The sequence below is a fragment of the Aquarana catesbeiana genome, linkage group LG02 (assembly GCF_042186555.1).
Source record: "Aquarana catesbeiana isolate 2022-GZ linkage group LG02, ASM4218655v1, whole genome shotgun sequence".
Taxonomy (NCBI): domain Eukaryota; kingdom Metazoa; phylum Chordata; class Amphibia; order Anura; family Ranidae; genus Aquarana; species Aquarana catesbeiana.
This window is the reverse complement of record NC_133325.1, coordinates 748,158,262-748,180,848: the sequence shown is the minus strand read 5'-3', so window position 1 is coordinate 748,180,848 and position 22,587 is coordinate 748,158,262. Positions and strand designations below refer to the sequence as shown.

General features: G+C 41.7%; 1 protein-coding gene across 6 annotated transcripts in view; it reads left to right on the top strand.

Moving 5' to 3' along the window:
- GRIK1 (glutamate ionotropic receptor kainate type subunit 1) overlaps positions 1 to 22,587 on the top strand; it is a 652,481-nt gene that overhangs the window by 427,602 nt on the left and 202,292 nt on the right. For all 6 annotated transcript variants that reach the window (XR_012241793.1, XM_073617099.1, XM_073617101.1 and 3 more), the window contains exon 8: positions 7,977 to 8,084. Coding sequence is in view for 5 of the 6 variants with exons in the window: in XM_073617099.1 (XP_073473200.1) it covers positions 7,977 to 8,084 (108 nt within the window). In the remaining variant the exon portion in view is untranslated. The remainder of the gene's footprint in view (positions 1 to 7,976; positions 8,085 to 22,587) is intronic.

Below are 22,587 nucleotides of genomic sequence, written 5' to 3'. Positions count from 1 at the left end.
AGCTATAACAGCTTCAGCTCTTCTGGGAGGGCTGTCCACAAGGTTTAGGAGTGTGTATATGGGAATTTTTAACCATTCTTCCAGAAGTGCATTTGTGAGGTCAGGCACTGATGATGGACAAGAAGTCCTGACTCGCATTGTCCACTCTAATTCATCCCAAAGGTGTTCTATCAGGTTGAGGCCAGGACAAGTTCCTTCCCCCCAAACTCACTCATCCATGTCCTTATGGACCTTGCTTTGTGCACTGGTCCAAATCATTTGGTGGAGGGGGGATTATGGTGTGGGGTTGTTTTTTAGGGCCCCTTATTTCCAGTGAAGAGAACTCTTAAGGCGTTAGCATACCAAGACATTTTGGACAATTTCATGTTCCCAACTTTGTGTAAACAGTTTGAGGATGGCCCCTTCATGTTCCAACATGACTGCGCATAAGTGCACAAAGCAAGGTCCATAAAGACATGGATGAGCGGGTTTGGGGTGGAGTAACCTGACTGGCTTGCACAGAGTCCTGACATCCCAAAGGTTGCCAGGGCTTCTCGTCCACAACAGTGTCTGGCCTCACAAATGCGCTTCTGGAAGAATGGTCAAACATTCCCATAGACACACTCCTAAACCTTGTGGACAGCCTTCCCAGAAGAGTCGAAGCTGTTTTAGATGCATTGGGTGGGCCAACTCAATATTGAACTCTACGGACTAAGACCAGGATGCCATTAAAGTTCATGTGCGTGTAAAGGCAGATGTCCCAATACTTTTGGTAATATAGTGTATGCTGTTATGCTGTCCAAAGGAAACCTATAATAGAGAAGAATGGATTAGGCCATTGTAGGAGATTGGGGGGATTAATATGGAAGTGTATGTAAAACCAAAATCTATGTTTCAGTATGTCCAGCATGTTTCACTATGTACAGATTTCCTATGAAAAAAATTTTTGGGAATCTGTTGCAACTTTTTTACCTGCAAATCCTTCTTGTTTAAAGCTGACAATGCAAAGCCACTGGCTTGCAACTAGCAGTAGTGTTGTCATCGTGCCATGTTCACTCCTTTATTTGGCTATTGGGCTGCAGATCAGGTGGATTGGATAGAGTTTTTGTTGAGCAAATACAATACCCTCAATTCATAAAGCATTAGCACTAGCATTGTGGCTTTTGTAGCACCCTCCTAGTGTAGAGTAGGCTGCTAGGTCAGTGTTTCACAGGATGCTGCTCTGTTACTTCCCCCCTGTCTTCTAGAGGATTCTAGAATTGTAGGTGGAGGAAGGGCAGGGCATGAAGCCTGAATATTTATGGGACTCTAGCCAATCTCTGTAGAGCTGTGCCCAGTAGGTGGCGAGAGAGCCCATAAATAGTCTGAGGCCTGGGCAGCAGGGTGCAGTGTTCAAGGATCCAGTCCCATAGAAGGGGACCCCTGTGCAGGTCTCTGCCCCTGGTGCAAGACCTTAGAGGAAGCTTTCAGAAAGACACATGGGTCCCAGCTAGGGTTAGCTAGGGGGGCCTATTCACAAGTTCAAGTCCAGGGATCAAGTTGGGTCTAGAGAAGCTCACTAGCGAGAGCCAGGAGGAAGTTGGTGGGCTACATCTCCCCAACTAAGAAGAGCCTTGTGGATATCGACAGGAGGCAACTAATGATCCTGTGAGCAAATGACTCCAGTGCTGAAGAGTAGTGACTGTGTGTAGCTTTTAACTCTGGAAGGAGCACAGGTCACCATCAGCATAGAAATCTGGTGGGACATGTTCCTTGTTTTGTGCAGTGCAGCCAGAAGTGAGAAGCTCTCAAGTTTGTTTTTTTCTACAGCTTACCAGGGTATCCCATGCTCCCTATCACTATCCAAGATCACGGTTCCTAAAAAAAACCCAACCAGAAACCCCTAGACTGTTCTTTGGAACCAGTGGAAGAGTGCAGGAAATGCTTTGTGCCTGGCTGTGTGTTCTCTAAGGGGAAAATAGGACCAAAATTCATCAGTGGCTCTTTAGGGGGTGTGCTACACTTAAAAAAAAAATAAAGTATCCTTATCCATGGTTTGTTAGCTTTGTGAATTGAAGCTAATGACATTTCAGTTGATTGAGATCCAGCATTTGCCTGATGTGCAAGTGCAGACTAACAGGCTGAAGCAAAAACTGGACCAAACTAACCTTCTGTAGACTTTAAACGTTTAATCATGTACAGTATGAATAAAAATAAATAAATAAAACAACAGCATTTCTTGCAATTCAGTGACAGTGCACAAAGTTTCACTAAAAGTAGAACTATGGCCTGCCATTGAAAAGAAAAGTATGTGCTGCAGCATTTAATTATAAGCATGATTAGATTTATGAGTACAGTTTTTTGTTAGTCTCTCTGCAAAGCTCTACAAATAACCTTTGGTCCAGTGAAGTACATCTAATGCAGCTTCCTGTGATGGGGTGGCAACGATGCTGCACTGCACCTGAGCTGTTTAAAACTCAAATTTTGGAAGATAGTTATATTCTTTCTATTCCATTTTATTATGTTGTTTTTTCTATTCTATTTGTTTATTTTCTATTCTATTCTTTTCTGGTATTTTCTTTTCTATTCTATTAGAATTTGAATTTATTCTATTCAAAATTCTAATTCTGGAAGAACTTTATATTCATTCTAGTCTATTTTTTTCCTATTCTATTCTATTATTTTTTTCGTCTTTTCTTTTCTATTCTATTCTTTTCTATTTTCAAATTCAAATTTATTCTGTTTGAAATTAGAATTTCAGAAACTGGCTATATTCTTTCTATTTTATTCCTTTCTATTTTTTATTCTATTCTATTCCTTTATTTTCTATTCTTTTCTATTCAGTTATTTTCTTATTTTTGATTTTATTTGGTTCTGTTTTACTTTATTCTTTTCTTTTCTATTCTTACTATTCTACCCCTTTATTTTCTATTCTATTTTTTCTATTCTTTTATTTTCTATTCTGTTCTGTTTTACTCTATTCTTTTATTTTCTATTCTTTTATTTTCTATTCTATTCTTTCTATTCTATTCTATTATTTTCTGTTCTATTGTATTCTATTCAAATTTGAAAACAATTTGAATTTGATTAGAAAATTATTCAAACTCGACTCAAAAACTATTCAAATAGAATCTGAAATTTTGTTTCAGTATTCTGGATTCAGTTTACGTTAAAAACAGAGGGTTTTGGGTGCTTGCCACTTTTTTGTACTAATGTAGGCCGTGCTTGCTTGCACTGCAGTGAGCTGAGAAAATGTTGCAGTGGTGTGACAATCAGCATTGTCACTGCTGAATATTCACCAGCCTGTAGCTTGTCAGTCAGCAGTTGGCCACACCTAGACCTGCCCCCTGATTTCTGGATTGACAGCTGTGCCTCTGTTACTGAAACACTCCCTTTGTGAGCTGCAGTGTCTTGGAGGGGCAGCGAGTGAGACACAAATGAAGAAGGATTTGGCTTTGTCGGGGAAGGTGAAGGAGGCTTTTTTTGTTTTGTTTACTTTATAAGGTATGTGGATTACATAATAAGGGGAACTTGTTTAGACTGTCATACAGGATCTTTTAGTTGTACTTTAACCTCATATACCCCTACGATCAGACCCTTCACCTCTCTTCACTGCACTGCACATTTCAGTAAATCAGGTCTATGACTTTTTTTTGTGTTTTTTTTTTTTCACACCACCAGATTCATAATTTGTAACCCACGTAATGGGAGATTATTCCAGCTTTGTGACGGTTCGGCGAAATCCCTGTCCACTTCTCATTGTTATACAGGACCAGACACATTTGCATGTGCTGCAAAGCATAAAAATGTATTCCATAGTTCTGTAATAAAAAGTTACTGCCTGGTCTTTAATTTTATGGCGCAACAAATATATATTTCTGCGCATAATTTCATGAGGAAGAAAGTAATGGAACTGAATTTGTAATTCTCTTGATAATTAGCCTTGTTTTAATGTTTGGTACCATCAAACATCATTAAATGGGTTTATGTTGTTCACCTTGACTGGTATATCTGTAACATGGAGCAGAGGCAGAGATAAAATATTTGTTCATAATTAGCTGTAGATCCCCTGAACCAAATAGCATCAGCAAGGCAGGACTGGTAACATGGCATCACTAAAAGGCCACATTAAGTTCTAGAGGCAAGAGGGATCACATGGCATCCCTGATATAAGAGGGGTAACATGGCATCATTGAAGTAGGATAGGTCACATGACATCACTAAGGCAGGAGGGGGTCACATGGCATCTCTGATGCAAGAGGAGTCACATGGCATCACTAATGTAAGAGGGGTAACATGGCATCCCTTGTCAATGAGTGGCCAGTTGGCATCACTGAGGCGGGGGGGGGGGGCACATGGCATGCCTGATGCAAGAGGGGTCACATGGCTTCCCTGATATAAGAGGAGTAACATGGCATCATTAAAGTAAGATAGGTCACATGACATCGCTAAGGCAGGAGGGGTCACATGGCATCTCTGATGCAAATGGGGTCACATGGCCTGATTAATGTAAGAGGGGTAACATGGCATCCTTGGTGAATAAGTGACCAGTTGGCTTCACTGAGGCGGGGGGGCACATGGTATACCTGATGCAAGAGGGGTCACATGGCTTCCCTGATATTAGAGGGGTAACGTAAATATATTTGATTGGGATTTTATCTGATAGACCAACATAAAATGGTACATAATTGTGAAGTGAAAGGAAAATGATAAATGGTTTTCTAAATTTTTTACAAATAAATATCTGAAAATTGTCATGTGCATTTATATTCAGCCCCCTGTACTCTGATACCCCTGACTCTAGTGGAACCAATTGCCTTCAGAAGTCACCTAATCAGTAAATAGAGTCCACCTGTGTGCAATTTAATCTCAATATAAAAACAGCTGTTCGATGAAGCCTGCAGAGGTTTGTTAGAGAACCCTAGTGAACAAACAGCATCCTAAGGACCAAGGAACACACCAGACAGGTCAGGTATAAAGTTGTGGAGAAGTTTAAAGCAGGATTAGGTTAAAAAATGATCCCAAGCTTTGAACATCTCATGGAGCACTGTTTAATTCATCATCCGAAAATGGAAAGAGTTTGGAAGTGCAATCCTACCAAGACATGGCCGTCCACCTAAACTGACAGGCCGGGCAAGGAGAGCATTAATCAGAGAAGCAGTCAAGAGGCCCATGGTAACTCCGGAGGAGCTGCAGAGATCCACAGCTCAGGTGGGAGAATCTGTCCACAGGACAACTATTAGTTGTGCACTCCACAAATCTGGCCTTTATGGAAGAGTGGCATGAAGAAAGCCATTGTTGAAAGAAAGCCATAAGAAGTCCCGTTTGCAGTTTGCGAGAAGCCATGTGGGGGACACGGCAAACATGTGGAAGAAGATGCTCTGGTCAGATAAGACCAAAATTGTGCTTTTTGGCCTAAAAGCAAAACACTATGTGTGGCAGAAAACTAAGACTGCACATCAATCTGAATACATCATCCCCACCGTGAAACATGGTGGTGGCAGCATCATTTTGTATGGATGCTTTTCTTCAGCAGGGACAGGGAAGCTGGTCAGAGTTGATGGTAAGATGGATGGAACCAAATACAGGGCAATCTTAGAAGAAAACCTGTTAGAGTTTAAAAAAGGTTTGAGACTGGAGCAGAGGTTCACCTTCCAGCAGGACAACGACCCTAAACATACAGCCAGAGCTACAATGGAATGGTTTACATCAAAGCATATTCATGTGGTAGAATGACCCAGTGAAAGTCGAGACCTGAATCCAATTGTGAATTTGTGGCAAGACTTGAAAATTGCTGTTCTCCATCCAATCTGACAGAGCTTGAGCTATTGTGCAAAGGAGAATCTGCAAAAATGTCACTCTCTAGATGTGCAAAGCTGTTAGAGACATCCCCAAAAAGACTTGCGGCTGTAATTGCAGCGGAAGGTGGTTCTACAAAGTATTGACTCAGGGGGGCTGAATATAAATGCACGCCACACTTTTCACATATTTATTTGTAAAAAAAGTTTGAAAACCATTTATCATTTTTCTTTCACTTCACAATTATGTGGCACTTTGTGTTGGTCGATCACATAAAATCCCAATAAAATACATTTATATTTTTGGTTGTAATATTACAAAATGTGGAAAATTTCAAGGGGTATGAATACGTTTTCAAGGCACTGTACATTTCCCATTATTAAATGTATAAATCTACTTTTTTACAAACAGCTCTCAAGCAAGTGACATATTTATATATACAGTACATACACATATAAATTGTGTATACATTATATTATATATATATATATATATATATATATATATATATATATATATATATAGTACCTTGAAAAAATATTCATACCCCTTGAAATTTTCCACATTTTGTCATGTTACATCCAAAAATGTAAATGTATTTTATTGGGATTTTATATGATAGACCAACACAAAATTGCACATAATTGTGAAGTGGAAAGAAAATTATAAGTGGTTTTCGAAAGTTTTTGCAAATAAATACGGGAAGTGTGGCGTGCATTTTTATTCAGCCCCAGTCAATACTTTGTAGAACCACCTTTCACTGCAATTACAGCTGCAAGTCTTTTTGGGGATGTCTCTACCAGCTTTCCACATCTAGAGAGTGACATTTTTGCCTATTCTCTTTTACCAAATAGCTCAAGCTCTGTCAGATTGGATGGGCAATGGGCAGCAATTTTCAAGTCTTGCCACAGATTCTCAATTGGATTTAGGTCTGGACTTTGACTGGGCCATTCTAAGACATGAATATGCTTTGATCTAAACCATTCCATTGTAGCTCTGGCTGTATGTTTAGGGTCGTTGTCCTGCTTGAAGGTGTACCTCCACCCCGGTCTCAAGTCTTTTGAAGACTCTAACATGTTTTTTTCTAATAGTGCCCTGTATATGGCTCCATTCATCTTCTCATCAACTCTGACCAGCTTTCCTGTCCTTGCTGAAGAAAAGCATCCCAGCAACATGATGCTGCCACCATCATGTTTCACGGTGGGGATGTGTAGTGTTACTTTTCCGCCACACATAGCGTTTTGCTTTTAGGCCGAAAAGTTAAATTTTGTTCTCATCTGACCAGAGCACCTTCTTCCACATGTTTGCTGTGTCCTCCACATGGCATCTTGCAAACTGTAAATGAGACTTCTTATGACTTTCTTTCAACAATGGCTTTCTTCTTTCCACTCTTCCATAAAGGCCAGATTTGTGGAGTGCACGACTAATAGTTGTCCTGTGGACAGATTCTCCCACCTGAGCTGTTGATCTCTGCAGATCCTCCAGAGTTACCATGGGCCTCTTGGCTGCTTCTCTGATTAATGCTCTCCTTGCCCGGCCTGTCAGTTTAGGTGGACGGCCATGTCTTGGTAGGTTTGCAGTTGCAGTTGTGCCATACTCTTTCCATTTTCAGATGATGGATTGAACAGTGCTCCCAGAGATGTTCAAAACTTGGGATATTTTTTTAACCTAACCTTGCTTTAAACTTCTCTACAACTTTATCCCTGCACTATTTGGTGTGCTCCTTGGCCTTCAAGATGCTGTTTGTTCAGTAAGGTTCTCTAACAAACCTCTGAGGGCTTCACAGAACAACTATCTATACCTGATCTATACTGAGATTAAATTACACACAGGTGGACTCTATTTACGAATTAGGTTACTTTTGAAGGCAATTGGTTCCACTAGATTTTTGTTAGGGGGCTGAATACAAATACAAGCCACACTTTTCAGATTTTTTTTGTAAAAAAAATGTTGAAAACCATTTATCATTATCCTTCCACTTCACAACCGTGTGCCACTTTGTGTTGGCCTACACATAAAAATACATTCAAGTTTTTGGTTGTAATATGACAAAATGTGGAAAAATTTCAAGGGTTAAGAATACTTTTTCAAGGCACTGTATATACTGTATATATATCTCAAAGTAGGCAGATGGCTCTGCTCAGCTGTTTGTGTGTACCAGTAAAGTGATGGATAGTACGCTGTGCTTTAAATATCTCTTCTTGTCTATGTGTCCCTAGGCACGCTGGGATGGTTTGACAGGTCGGATCACCTTCAATAGAACGGACGGCTTGAGAAGAGATTTTGATTTGGATATTATTAGCCTGAAGGAAGATGGCATGGAAAAGGTACCAAGTGCTTTTTTTTTTTAATATATAATCTCAATGCTTCTTTCACAGAGAAGGCCACACATTAGGAGGATTTCACTTAGGAAATAAGAGTTTTTAAAGCCTCAGGATTTATATAAATATTCGGGCTTCCTTCCACTAGACAGCAATGTCAGGGTGTCCTATTGTATGTGTTAAGTATAATAATCAAAGGCTTAAAATTGAATGTGTTTGCTGAAAATATCATTATATTGCAGACGTGGATGAGTGTTAGCTGTGCGGTTGGTCTCTGTTGGTGTCATGTGTCTGTATATGTGCATATAAAGGCTCGTGAATCCAATGGAAATTTCAAGAGAAATCTTGTTTTCATATATCGCACAAGTACTAAAATATAGGTCTTAAAGCACAGCACCTTCTAATATAGGTCTTAAAGCACAGCACCTTCTCGTCCATTTGCCCCCTTTTTCCCCCCTTGGAGCACCCCAAGACCATTTTGATAAAAGAAAAAAACTGTATAGTTATCCTTTTTCCAGGTATCCTACATCTACTCACGTGATGTCACGGGTCCTCTTCATCTTCTTATTTCTCTGCCTGTGAATGCTTCATGTTTTTTGCAGTTTTGTTCTATGAGTCCAGGGAAGAGGGCAGACCCCTGATTTCGTGGGATCCCAGGAAATAGGTTGAATGACTTTGGGTGTCATTAAACCTGAAAAAGGAGAGGTGCTGTATTAATGAGTGTTTGAGCCTGTAGAGGGCAGTGCCAGAAATCAGGTGAGTATAGCAGCCAAAAAGCCTTTTTTTATATTTTAAATCAGTCAGGGGTTGACCTTATTTATTTTTTCCCTAGCTACACTTGGAATTTAGGAAGCACTTGCTATGAGAGAAATATAGGACTTTGCACTGCTGACCATTTCCTCTGGCTGTCATACTGATCCAGTGTCTTCAATATGTTGACCTGGAACTAGTAGGCAGGCCAAAGGCTCTGTCTGGGAGACAACCAAACAACTAGGATTCTGAGGTCTCTGGCAATGGTAGTGTACATATTTCTCTCCATACAGGTTTCCTTTAAAGCCAAACTGAACTTTAAATTTAAAGGGTAACTTTCGTGGGGAAAAAACAGATCTCATAAAGAAAAAATAATATGGCGTATACAATTGCGACATAAGTCATATTGTAACTAAATGTTATTAAAAATTACCTTTGCTTTTCAATCTGCAGCCGCTGCAGTTTTCTGAAAATGCAATTCAATACGTCTACCTGGAGGTGTTCTGCACACAGAATGTGTACAGTACGCCCTCCAGAAGCATCATTTAGTGCTTGTGTGATTGGCTCACTGATTTTCCCAGAAGTCTGCCTAAGATACAAGTCAGAGTCAGGCATCCCAAGCAACAAAATTATAATTTTTAGTGAGATAATCCCAATAGGAAATCACATCTAAAGGGATGCAGACCCAGCAGCTTTCCTCATTAGTGCCCTGCAGGTGCAGCAGCTGATTGATAATTATGAAACCACTCCCATTAGATTCACTTTCCCACATGGACACAGACAAACACACAGGGATTTCTTCAGCCTAACAAAAGGTAGGAATCTGGAACAAAGTTTGTTAAAATCCTTGCAATGTACATAGATCACCCAGAGGGGAATGTTTTCTTTTCTCAACAAAATTGGAGTTACTCTTTAAATTAGGATGAATATAGGTACATCAAAACAGAAGGCATGCAAAATCTGGTAAGAACAAAGGAAGTGTGAGCTATAGAGAAGGATCCTTAAAAAATAAATGTCCAGGGCAGGCACACAGAAAAAAATCCAAGCAAACAACCAAAAAAATAAATGGAGCTGTGGCTGCTGCTGTGCAAAACTCATAGACCAATGAGATGACAATAAACAGTCAGAAAACAACACAGCGCTGACTAACAATCATAAACAAACTCCTCAGGTATGAAGCAGAGACTGTTTATTTTATAAAAAGTGAAGGTAATCCCCAAGGTTTACAGCAGTCTATGTATGGTCATACAGAGACTTGGATGAGAAGCTGACAATACCTGGAGGCTGGAGCCACATGGATGTCACAGGGGCTTAGGGGAGAATACACAGAGAATGCAGGAGCACCTCTGGCAAGGGGCCCGACCAGAACCGTAGGGCCAGGGGTCCGGTGGATGGGGGGGGTGCAAATGTAGCCACGAGAACTGTAGGGTCCAGTGTCCAACGGCCACTCGGACTGTGTCCGGTGCCCGGAAGTGACGTCGCTGCTGAGGCCAATCAGACGCTATTGATACCAGAGGAACAAGAGGGAGCACACCCTACGACTGAAGATACTACATGTTTTGGGGACACGACACTACTTCAGGTTTCTGTTAGTTAGCAAGGTGTGAAAATGTAAATAGAGCAAAGACGGGAAATGAGGAAGCAGGCAGGGGAGGGGCGGAATGCCCCTCTCATCCATAGGGCTCCACCCACCCGAGTAAATAACAACATTACCCAGTACATAATTACATGCAGATATGTGTGAAAAGTTATATGTGTTAAATGTTAAATAATAAATAAAAATATAATAATATAATTAAATACAAATAATAAATATAATAACATGTATAAAAAAGTATATATAAAGAAAATAATAATTAAAAATAATAAGAAATAATAAGTCACAACTAATATACATATAAAAAGTTATAAAATATGTGTATAGAAAAACACACACAGCACCGTGTCAAAGAGAGACACATAAAAAAAATATTAAGTTCTCAGCCATTGAAGGCCATTTTAGAAATGGCCTTCAATGGCAATTATAAGGTCAATTCTAAAATTATCCGTAAGCATTGGCCTATTCTCTGTTCAGACCCTAGGTTGGGTCCACACTTACCGAATGTTCCGACATCTTGGCCCCTACCCTAACACAGCTCATAAATCAATCATTCAAAGAAGGGACTGTGCCAAACTCCCTCAAGCAAGGCATCGTCAAACCCCTGCTAAAGAAAGCCAATCTCGACCCTAAGGACCCTAACTGCCGCAGACCAATAACTAGCCTCAACGCCATCTCCAAGATTATGGAGAAAGCAGTAGTACAGCAGCTACAACACCACCTGGACACACACCACCTCCTAGACCCTCTGCAATCAGGCTTCCACCCAGGCCATGGCACAGAAACAGCACTTCTCAAAATATGGGACGACGCCCTTGAAGCAGCAGACGACGGAGAACAGAGTCTCCTGGTACTGTTAGACCTCAGCGCAGCATTCGATACAGTGGACCACAATACTTTACTTGTCCGCCTCGCTGAAGTTGCAGGAGCTACAGGTTCTGCTCTAAAATGGTTTACATCCTTCTTAGAGAATTGCTCCCAGACAGTGAAACTAGGAACATTCACCTCGGAAACCCGGGCAGTCTCCTGTGGAGTCCCTCAAAGCTCACCCTTGTCACCAGTACTATTCAACATATACATCCGCCCACTTCTCAATATCATCAGGAAAACCGATCTTTGCTTCCACTCATACGCTGACGACACCCAACTCTACCTTCGCATCAACGGATAAAAAGACCTTCATCAGCAATTACAGAAATGCCTCACTTTAATAGATGACTGGATGACCACTAGCTCCCTCAATCTCAACGGATCAAAAACAGAACTTCTTCTCCTACAAGCTAACAAAAATTCCAAAATAAAGACTCCATGGACACCTCCCACCATCCTTGGACAGACTATCTCTCCAAGCACCAAAGCCAAGAGTCTCGGAGTCATTTTTGACTCAGGAATGACAATGGATGCACAAATAGGATCAGTGGTGAGCGGATCCCACCATCTCCTCCGCCAGCTACGTAGACTCATCCCATTCATCCCAGAAGAGGACAAAGCGGCAGTTGTGGGTACAATCATAAATTCCCGACTCGACTACGCAAATTCGCTCTACGTAGGACTACCCCAATATCGGCTTGCGCGCTTACAACTCATCCAAAACACGGCGGCAAGACTGTTAACAGGAAAAAAACCCTGGGAATCCATCTCCCCCTCCCTAAAGAGCCTACACTGGCTAACCGTGAAGAATCGGATCACATTCAAGACCCTCTGCCTCACCCACAAATGCATACAAGGAAACGCCCCACTATATCTCCGTGAGAAAATAAAACACTACACACCGAATCGCAGTCTTCGATCAGCTAACCAAAACCTCCTTATCATTCCCAAATACCGCTACAAAGCAAAGGGAGAATGAAGATTCGCAGTCCAAGGACCTCGACTATGGAATGCTCTTCCAACCAACATCCGCATGGAAGCAAACCACCAGGCCTTCAGTAAAAAACTAAAGACCTTCTTTTTCTAAGAAGCTGTCAACAGAAAATGCATCCAGCGCCTTGAGGCGATTCAGTTCGCATTTGCAGCGCTTTACAAATCATTCATTCATTCATTCATTCACTTACCACCAGCCCCCCAGGTTGTTTTCAGGAGAGCTCGTACCCTGAGAAATTGTATTGCCCCCAGTAAACCCAAAAAAGACTAATTCCGTCAGAACCATGCACATCAGGTGCTATTTTGATAACCGGGTTGGAATATTCCAATGTAAGAAACGAGGTTGCCTGACCCGTCAATTTATAACACATGGTCAGGCTTCCTTCCTGGATAGTTCCGGCAACACATATTCCATCAGACAATTCATTACATGTTCCACTCAATTTGTTGTCTATGCCCTGTGGTGTCCATGTAACCTTTTATATGTGGGTCGCACCATCCAGACCCTGCACACCAGGATTGGTAAACACCACAGGTTCATTAAAAAAGGTTTTAGAGAGCACAGCATTCCCTGTCATTTTGCCACTCATCATGGTAAGAATTTCAAGGACCTGAATCTATACCCTTGGGTCACATGACGGAGAACAATAGAATTCTGCGTTTATGTCAACGTGAAACCATGTGGATATATAAGCTCAATACTCTTTCACCCAATGAGTTGAATGAGGAACTTGAAGTCCGTACAGTCATCTAAATCACTTCAGTTGTTTCCTCCCCTGTTTGGTTCTGTTATGCATATATAGACATATATAGATTTCTTTTGCGTATATATGCTTTTCATTATTTCTGAGAACTTAATATTTTCTTTATATGTCTCTCTTTGACATGGTGCTGTGTGTGCTTTTCTATACACATATTTTATCATTTTTTATATGTATATTAGTCGAGACTTATTATTTCTTATTATTTGTAAATTATTATTTTCTTTATATATCCCTTTTTTTTTTTTTTAACTGAAATATTACCTCTGCCTGACACATGCTGAAGAAACACCTGGTTGGGCGCTAGAACCTTCCCTATTCTACTCTACCTAATACCAGTTTGGATGGGGGGGTGCTCTTTTTTTAAATCCAAAGGTTTTATTGAACCAAAAAGAACATTGACAGTCTGGTGTCCATACAAGAAAGCAACAGTCATCAACAGCCAGTCAAAGAGAAATTTGCACTATTACACAGTCTACTCATGAAACAAATGCAGGATATGTATGACGTCAATAAAAGTTTAAACAACGCTGTACATGCAATCAAGTAGTAACAGTATGAGAAATACACTGCAGAAGCCTCATTTTCACCAATTCCATAGGGCTCAAACCCGGAGTATCGAGCCAGGGGGCCCATAGCCTTTCAGATTTTTTTTTGTATAATCTTTATTTTAGAGATATTTCCATGAAAAACATATAGAAAGACATAGCATAACAGTTAATACACATGAAGTATGTACGATTTACATAGGAGGGTGTTATGTGTCAAATGAATGTAGATATTACCTAGGATCTTACACACATCAGGGGCAATATTGTAGGGGGATATTTATTGTCATCTAATCAACACTTATAAATTCACACATCTATGAATCACCCCTATTGCACCCAGTGGGTGGATCCCTGAACAAGACCGTAACCATCAGTCAACTGTATGGGTTCAACTGGGACCCATAGTACCTAGGACCAGGCCGAACGCCAAGTCATAATTCTTGATGTAAACCATAACATACTGTTATTATTCTTTTAATAAAGAAGGAATATATAGAAAAAAAAAAAAAAAAAACAAAAGGACAAAGGAAAAAAGAAAAAGAGAAGAAAATGTTACACCTCATATCGTTATTCAACCATATTGAACTGTTCTAGGCTTACTAAAGCTCGTCTGTGCTTCAGCTACCTGCTGATAGTTATTTCAATGTCTGTCAAAATCAACCTCATGACGCAAGGATCAATGGGGACTCTGTATCTGGGAAGATCCTGTGGCTGGCATCTTCCCTTGACCTGTGTAGTGCATCCATGTGGCCCATATTGAATAAAATTTTTCTTATTTGTCTTTACACTTCGCCATCCATTCCTCTGCGGCCATAATACTATCAACCAACCCTATCTATTCGGTACGTGTGGGTATTTGAGGCTTTTTCCAATGTATAGGGATTAGCCTTCGGGCTGCATTAAGTAAATGTGGCAAGATTGACTTTCGATACTGGCCGAGAGGGATGGTAGGGAAGTGCTAGCCTTTCAGATTTAACCACACAACCTCTATGTTGATATATATATATCTTTCAAAAATAAGAGTATTGCCCATATGAGTCACCCATTGTTTAACTGAGGAGGGGGGTCAGAGGACTTTCAAAGCATTAGAAGTGTTTTGTGGGCCTGAAAAAGAGCCACTCTAGTCAACTCTTCCGGCACACAATCGCTTAAAATACCAAGAAGACAGTGCTTTGGGTCAAGAGGAACTGAGGTTTGAAAGACTTTGTTAAGGGTTGTTAAGACAGCTAGCCAGTAGCGGTGTAGTTTCAAGCAGCACACACCAAAGGAGATGTATGAGGTCTCCCCTTGCATGCTTACACTTACAGCAAAGCGGATCAGGCATCAGACCCATGAAGCCCGTGGTGCATGTGCCCCTGGAGTGGCTGTCCAGGGGTCAGGGGTGCCATAACGTCACTGTGAGTGAGGGTCTTTTTGTGTTGCGGCACCAAGGTCACTGCACTACCACACACTTTTTTCACATCTCCCTCTTGGGCCGGGCCCTTTGGCTGGGACCAGAGGAATTTTTTAGTCCTGGCTTGCACAGTATTGCACAATGGTCACTTTTCACTTCCTCTCTCCACCCCCCCCCCACTTTATTTTATTTATTGCCCTTGTTTGTCATTTTTTGTCTTTTTTTGTTGTACACGATTTTGCATGTGTGACTGGTAGGGTGTAGGTCCTGAGGCCTGCCCTCAAAGTCTTGGGAGAGGGTGGACATGGCTTTCTGGCTTAGTTCGCCCTCTCTCATGCGGTCTCCCTTCTGGGGAGCCCCACCTAGTACTTGGGTGGGTCAGACCCTCCAAGGAATGGGATCCGTCTGGTTTTGGCCAGATGGACCAAGTGTAAGTACCTCAGTCCCGGTCTGGAGCCTAAGGCCCCGAGGGATCAGGATTAAGGTCCTTCACCTTTGGAGGACTATGTGTACACCCGTTGCACGTTTTGTGTATCACTCTTTATGTGTGTTCACTTTTTTTGGCACCAATGGAGTTCTTGGAGTAAGTTCACACACCACGGGCTTTAAAAGAAAAAAGAAAAAAAATCAGATGCATTTAATGTAACTTATGAGGTGTGTGATGGGTTCTCAACAGAAGATATAATTGGGACAGTCTCTTTAAAATAATCATGGAGCTAGTGGGCACTGATTGTAGGGCTTCCTCCCATTGAACCCCGGTAAGTAGACCCAAATCTGCCTCCCACTTCTGAAGTGCTTTAATAGGGTAATCATCAAGAAAGGGGGACAGCAGCATACTGTAGCATTGAAAGATAAGACCTTTAGCGGTCTCAGCAGTCAAGAGCATGTTGAAAATCGGAGTTGTTGACAGGCCCCAATTCTCTTTAGCTCCCTGGGCTTTAATAGCATGCTGCAGTTGGAGGTAGCAGAAGTGCATGTAATGCCGCGTACACGCGATCTGACTTTCCGGCATACTTGGTCCGGCGTACCGGAGTCCGTCGGACAATTCGATCGTGTGTGGGCTCCAGCGGACTTTGTTTTCTCAAAAGTTTGACGGACTTAGATTTGAAACATGTTTCAAATCTGTCCGACGGACTTGAGTCCGGTCGAAAAGTCCTCTCGTCTGTATGCTAGTCCGACGGACAAAAACCAACGCTAGGGCAGCTATTGGCTACTGGCTATGAACTACCTTGTTTTAGTCCGGTCGTACGTCATCACGTACGAATCCGTCGGACTTTGGTTGATCGTGTGTAGGCAAGTCCGTTCATTTGGAAAGTCCGTTGTAAAGTCCGTCGAAAAGTCCGCCGGACAAAGTCTGCCGTAAAGTCCGGTCGTGTGTACGCGACATATGGGGGAAGGGAGAATCTCGTTTGAAGTTCCGTGAAGGGGAGCAGAGTGCCGTTCTGAAAAATATGAAATGGATGGGTTACCCCAAAGGCGTTCCACCTAGCTCCCTGCTGAAACTTGGCCAATTCCTTGCAGGAGGAGTCACGCCAGGATGGGGGTGCTCTTAATAACAGTGTCTATTAATTATTTGAAATTAAATACTCTGTTACAGAAGGTAGCTGTTGGTTTTACATCAACTGTGTACCTCCAGGAGGGGCAGAGGTGTATATCCATTTTCAAAGTTTATTTTTGAACTTTGTAACATTTGTAATATGCAGGCAAGATGTATGTGAGAATAATCTGATATCTCTGTGGGTTAACTGAGCAAAAAACAATAGATTTAAATAACTGATTTATCTGACCATACAGACAAAGTGTGTACTTTTAGGATCGCTACAATTTAAGAGAAACTGACGGTTTTGCTAGGCAACTAGTTATAAGCTTTGGTTTACGCTTGGGTTCAAGCCAAACCCAGAAGTTATTTGTCATTGGTGGGTCAATGAGCTTTGGGCAGGAGATTCCCTACCCCACAGTTGATGTACACAAAGGGGCAGGGATGCCTGTAATATCATTGACCTAATATGGGCACCTAGCCATGCCAAGTCAATGTCATTGAGCTTATATGGCCTTGTGGAAATATTAGGTAGATGATGTCACAAGCATCCCCACCTTCAGCAATAACAGTTCATTTCTGTGTTCTTTCTGAACCTGGTTTGAACTGAACCCAAGCTCATGCCTACTAGGTACATAACAAAGCCCTATTAGGCCTGTCATAAGCCTATTCTAATTTTGTCTGATTACCGCTGTTTCTAGTTATATTTCCTGTCAACACCACACAGCTCAACAAATGCTGATTTTTCAATTGACATTTGTTGAAGGAGGTGAGTGGAAATTTATTGGGCAATTAGCAACTGCATTCAGTCAGATGTAGTCACTGTTTGGGTATTCAGACAGTCGCAGGTACATCAGAATACAATAGCTGGCAGGGGAGATTCCTCCATCTAGGCTGTTTAGCGTGCATGGAGGAATCTATTTGATTTTTCTTGTTAAAGTAGTTTAAACCCTTACATATACCCAGTGAAGTGACTAGACTGTCTAGTGATATACAGAGATGAAACAAGCTAGATAAAACAAGTCCTAGAAGTTGTACCTTTTTATCTGAAGCCCTCTATCCTCTACATCAGTTCAAAGTCTATATACACAGGATTTCTGAGCTTTAGAGGCAGGGGGAGAGGAACTGATGCCGCACACTGCACAGTATAGAGCAGAGAGCTGAGTGTAATTTAAGAGCTGAGTGTAATTTAAGAGCTGAGTGTACTCTGAGACCCGAGTTACATACCCCTTATACTCAGTTTCATAGTTAAACATGCACAGCTAAAGCTGCCAGTCACCTGCTGTGATGGCCGGGCAGGGTCTTCTTCCAAGACTGTCTGGTGTCATGGACTGTCAGAAGTGACTCAAGCAGATAGCAGAGGAATAAACGAGGAGACATAAATTACACTCGGTGCTTTGAATAGAGGCAAGTACACAATATAGAGGGATGTTCTTTGTTCATTTTTCATTTCAGAGGTTTACAACCATGTTAAGCCCCCAAGGTGAACAATTGTACACAGCATTTCTGAGCTTCAGATAGCAGGTTGTGGGGATCTGATGTCACACACTGCACAATATAGAGCAGAGAGTTGAGTGCAATCTGAGACCCGAGCAGAGGGAATGAACATACATCTTATACGCAGTCTCATAGGTAAACATGCACAGCTGAAGCTGTCAATCACCTGCTGTGATGGCAGGGCCTTCTACCAAGATTGTCTGGTGGCAATAGACTGTCAGAAGCAACTCACCCAGATAGCAGAGGAATGAAAGAGAGGACAGAAATCACACTAGGTGCTTTGGATAGAGGCAAGTACACAATATAGAGGGCTGTGCTTTGTTCATTTTTCATTTCAGTGGCTTGCAACCACTTTAAAAGAGAATTCTGGGATATATTATATTTTTTTAATCATACTTACCTATGTGGATGCTGCATCTGTCTCCCATCGGCTCTAACACTGAGAACCGAGCAAACTAACACCGCCAATTTCTCAGTTCTAAGAACTCCCTGATCAGAGAGCTGCTAGCTGTCAGTCATCGGCTCTTTGCTCTGTTCCCTCCTCGCTCACTGGAATGCTGAGCTGTGGACGGGACGAGAGCGGCCGGCTCAGGCTCTCAGCGGTTCGGTGATGTCAGCTGACAGTGACTTCATCCCGCTGTCTGCTGAGACTGGGTAACAGGAGTGCAGAACGATCTGCACGATCTGCACTCCTGTGATCCATAGGAGAAGTACTGCCAAACGAGCTTTGCCTGTACTTCTCCTTTAAGCTCGCAAGGTGAACAAGAGAAATCTATATGCGATAGTGTGAGCCTTAGTAAGTAGGACTGTAAAATATAATGGGGCCAAGCTTAATACTGTTATGCATACTCTGGAGCTGGGAGAATTTAGAATGACATCATGGCAGTACCTCTCAGTCTCAAGCAAAAAAAGCACAGGTTTCACAAATGTTCACACAAAATAAAATACCTCTATTTAATATGACTCTATAAGCCAACCAAAGTATAGACAAAATAGACAAAATACAATGTTAAAAAATTCATCCTTTATTAAATTATTTGTTTAATATATTGTTTACGAGCCATGAAATGTACAATACAGTATGTGGAACTATATGAATTTATTTCCTTTTTAAAACAATGTATTTTACAAATAATTTAATAAAGGATGAATTTTGTTGCCTTATAAAGTCCCATTAAATAGAGGTATTTTATTTTGTGTGAATTTAACAATGGATGATGGCAACCACACCACCAGTCATATGAAAAAATGTTTTTTCTTTTCCAATAATTTTTATTGAAGAAGTTTAGACAAACAATAAGGTACAAATGTGTACAGTAGATATGTTTTTGTGCCTAATCAGTACCCTGAAAAGCTTAACTTTTGTCTGAAATTCCTCCTGAAAAAAAATCAGAGCACTTCCTGATATGTAAGTGTGCCTAGGCACTCCCATGCTTAAAGCCTCCTAGCTGTATATCTGCAACGTGTGATCCACTAGCACCTCTATCTGCTAGTCTCATGATATTTATTGTGTCACTATTGTGCTGCTCACTTTCCTCCTTGCTGGAGGTTCTGACATGAGGAAGCAAAACCCTACCTTTACTAACATGGCCGCTTCCACACAAAGACGCAGTGCAGAATAAGGTATGGTAAGGCCCCTTTCACACTTATACGACTTCTCCCACGATTTTGTACTGCAAAATCACATGACAAGTCATTCTCCATGATTTTCAATGACTACCATTCATATTGGCACGACTTTAACTCATGCTGACTTCAAAGTAAATCCTGCACTACTTTGGTCCAACTTCCAGGCGAATTGATGTCCGTAGACCTCAATGTTAAACCCTCAAGTAGCATGCAAATCGTACCTGATTAATATAGACACGATTTCAGTACGACTTTGTAAGCATAAGCTGTAAGCATAAGCAGCTTTTGTAAACCCGAACCCTGTAAAGTCATGCAAAGTAGTACTGATCCCAAATCGCGGTAAAATCGCGGTAAAATCGTGCCAATATCGCAGCCGCGAAATCGCGCGACTTTGAAGTCGCACAAGTGTGATAGGGGCCTAAGTCAATAATGGGGAAAGATCAGCTGCAGGGAAACCACAGGCAATCCTGGTGACCAGTCCTTTGCCCCTGGTTACCTTTCTTTGGGAACAGAGTTCAGTTCTTCTTTAACCACTTGCCGACCGTATACTATATATTTATAAATATACAGTGGCAAGTTGGCTCCCCCGCGCAGGATCATGTACCTATTACATGATCCTGCACTTCCGGGTCTGGGGCGTGCATGCGTGCCACCGTCGACCCACTCCCACTGTGATTAGACACAACGGGAGCTGAATCTGCAGTTACCATGGACTCGATGTCCACCGGCATCCGTCGATCATTTGTTACAGAGCCAGAAGGACGATCTGCCTATGTAAACAAGGCAGATTACCGTTCTTCCAATAGCAAAGCAGGGATATGGATCAATGCCTTCCCATAGTTCAAGCACCTCCCACACAGTGAAAGAACACCGGCTAGGCACACATTTAACCCCCTTGATCGCCCATGATGTTAACCCCATTTCAGCCAGTGTCATTAGTACAGTGACAGTGCATATTTTTTTAGGTACTTTTTTTTAGCACTGATCACTGTATTCATTTCACTGGTCCCCAAAGAGTGTCAGTTAGTGTCAGATTTATCTGCTGAAATATCGCAGTCCCGCTATAAGTCGTTGATCGCCGCCATTACTAGTAAAAAAATAGATAAAAACTCCATAAATATATCCCATAGTTTGTAGGCGCTAAAACTTTTGCGCAAAGCAATCTATATACGCTTATGCAGCTTACACATGAGCAGACTTTCCGGCAGACTTGGTCCGGCGGACCGGACTCCGTCGGACAATTCGATCGTGTGTGGGCTCCAGCGGACTTTTTCTCCCAAAAGTCCGACGGACCTAGAAATAAAACATGTTTCAAATCTTTCCGACGGACTCGAGTCCGGTAGAAAAATCCGCTCGTCTGCGTGCTAGTCCAACGGAATAAAACCGACGCTAAGGCAGCTATTGGGTACTGGCTATGAACTTCCTTATTTTAGTCCAGTCGTACGTCATCACCTACGAATCCGTCGGACTTTGGTGTGATCGTGTGTGTCCAAGTCCGTTCGTTTGAAAGTCCGGCGGACCTACGCTGCAAAGTCCGTCGGAAAGACTGTCGGACCTAGTCTGTCGAAAAGTCCGCTCGTGTGTACGCGGCATTATTGGCATTTTTTTTTTTTAACCAAAAAGCAGAATACGTATTGACCTAAATTGATGAAGAAATTAAATTTTTTACTTTTTATTGGATATGTTTTATAGCAGAAAGTAAAAAATGTTTTGTTTGTTTTTTTTCAAAATTGCCAGCCTTTTTTTATTTATAGTGCAAAAAATAAAAACAGCAGTGGTAATTAAACACCACCAAAAGAAAGCTCTAATTGTGGGAAAGAAAAGGACATACATTTTTTTTTATTTTTGGGCACAGTGTCACATGACCCCGAAACCGTCAGTTAAAGAGGAGTTCCACCCAGGGGCTCCATTAAAAAAAAAAAAAAATAAAAGTCAGCAGCTACAAATACTGCAGCTGCTGACTTTTCATTGGACACTTACCTCTCCCAGGGTCCAGCGATGCGGGGGATCGAAGCCCCGCTCGTCCCCCCCCTCCGCTCGTCGGCGCCAGCATTTCAACTGTGGGTGCCGGGCTGTGGCTTCACAGCCTGGCACCCACTGCGCATGCGCGAGCGGCGCCGTGCGCCGTGATTGGCCGCTCAATCACCTGGGACCTGTAATGGGTCCCAGATGATTGACAGGAGGGAGGGAGCAGAGCCGAGCCCTTCCTGTGCCTGGGGGGAAGTGATGTCACCAGCCCAGGCACTGGAAGGGGCAGACTACGAGGGACCACCTAGCAACAGACATTTAGAGGTAAGTAAAAAAAAAAAAAATATTCAAATGTTTTTTTGTTTTTTTTTTTACAATTTTTCAGGTATTTTTGTTTTTTTGGGTGGAACCCCACTTTAAAATAACGCAGTGCTGTATTGCAAAAAATGGCCTGGTCATGAAGTGGGGTAAATCTTCCGGAGCTGAAGTGGTTAACAATGAAAATTCATAGGCATCCATTAGTCCATTCGTTACTGGTCCAGTTTAAACTCATATACGGCTTATAAAAATCCTATCATAAAAATAAGGTTGCAAGAAAAAAGTTATTTAACTGTGACATTTTTCCTTGGGATTTCATAATGTCCTTTGATCCGAGCCGTAAATTGTATTCGGGGTGGTCTGGCGGTCCTTATTTCTGCGCTTAAGAATTCTTTTATTGAATGTCATAAACAATTGAATCTTTCTAGACCAACACAGACCCCATTAATGCAGCGCGCAGTGTTTGCACAGCGAGATAGGAGTGCATTTAAATAAGAAAATCTTTTAGCCAATTCTCGGCTGTGTTAACTTTTCCATTATGAAAATTGTTCAGATCCACTTTTATGAATATATATCCCCATGGCTAGGTAGGATGTGAGCAGGCTGTATTATGACATATTTCCAAGGCTGTATTTCTCCCAGCTC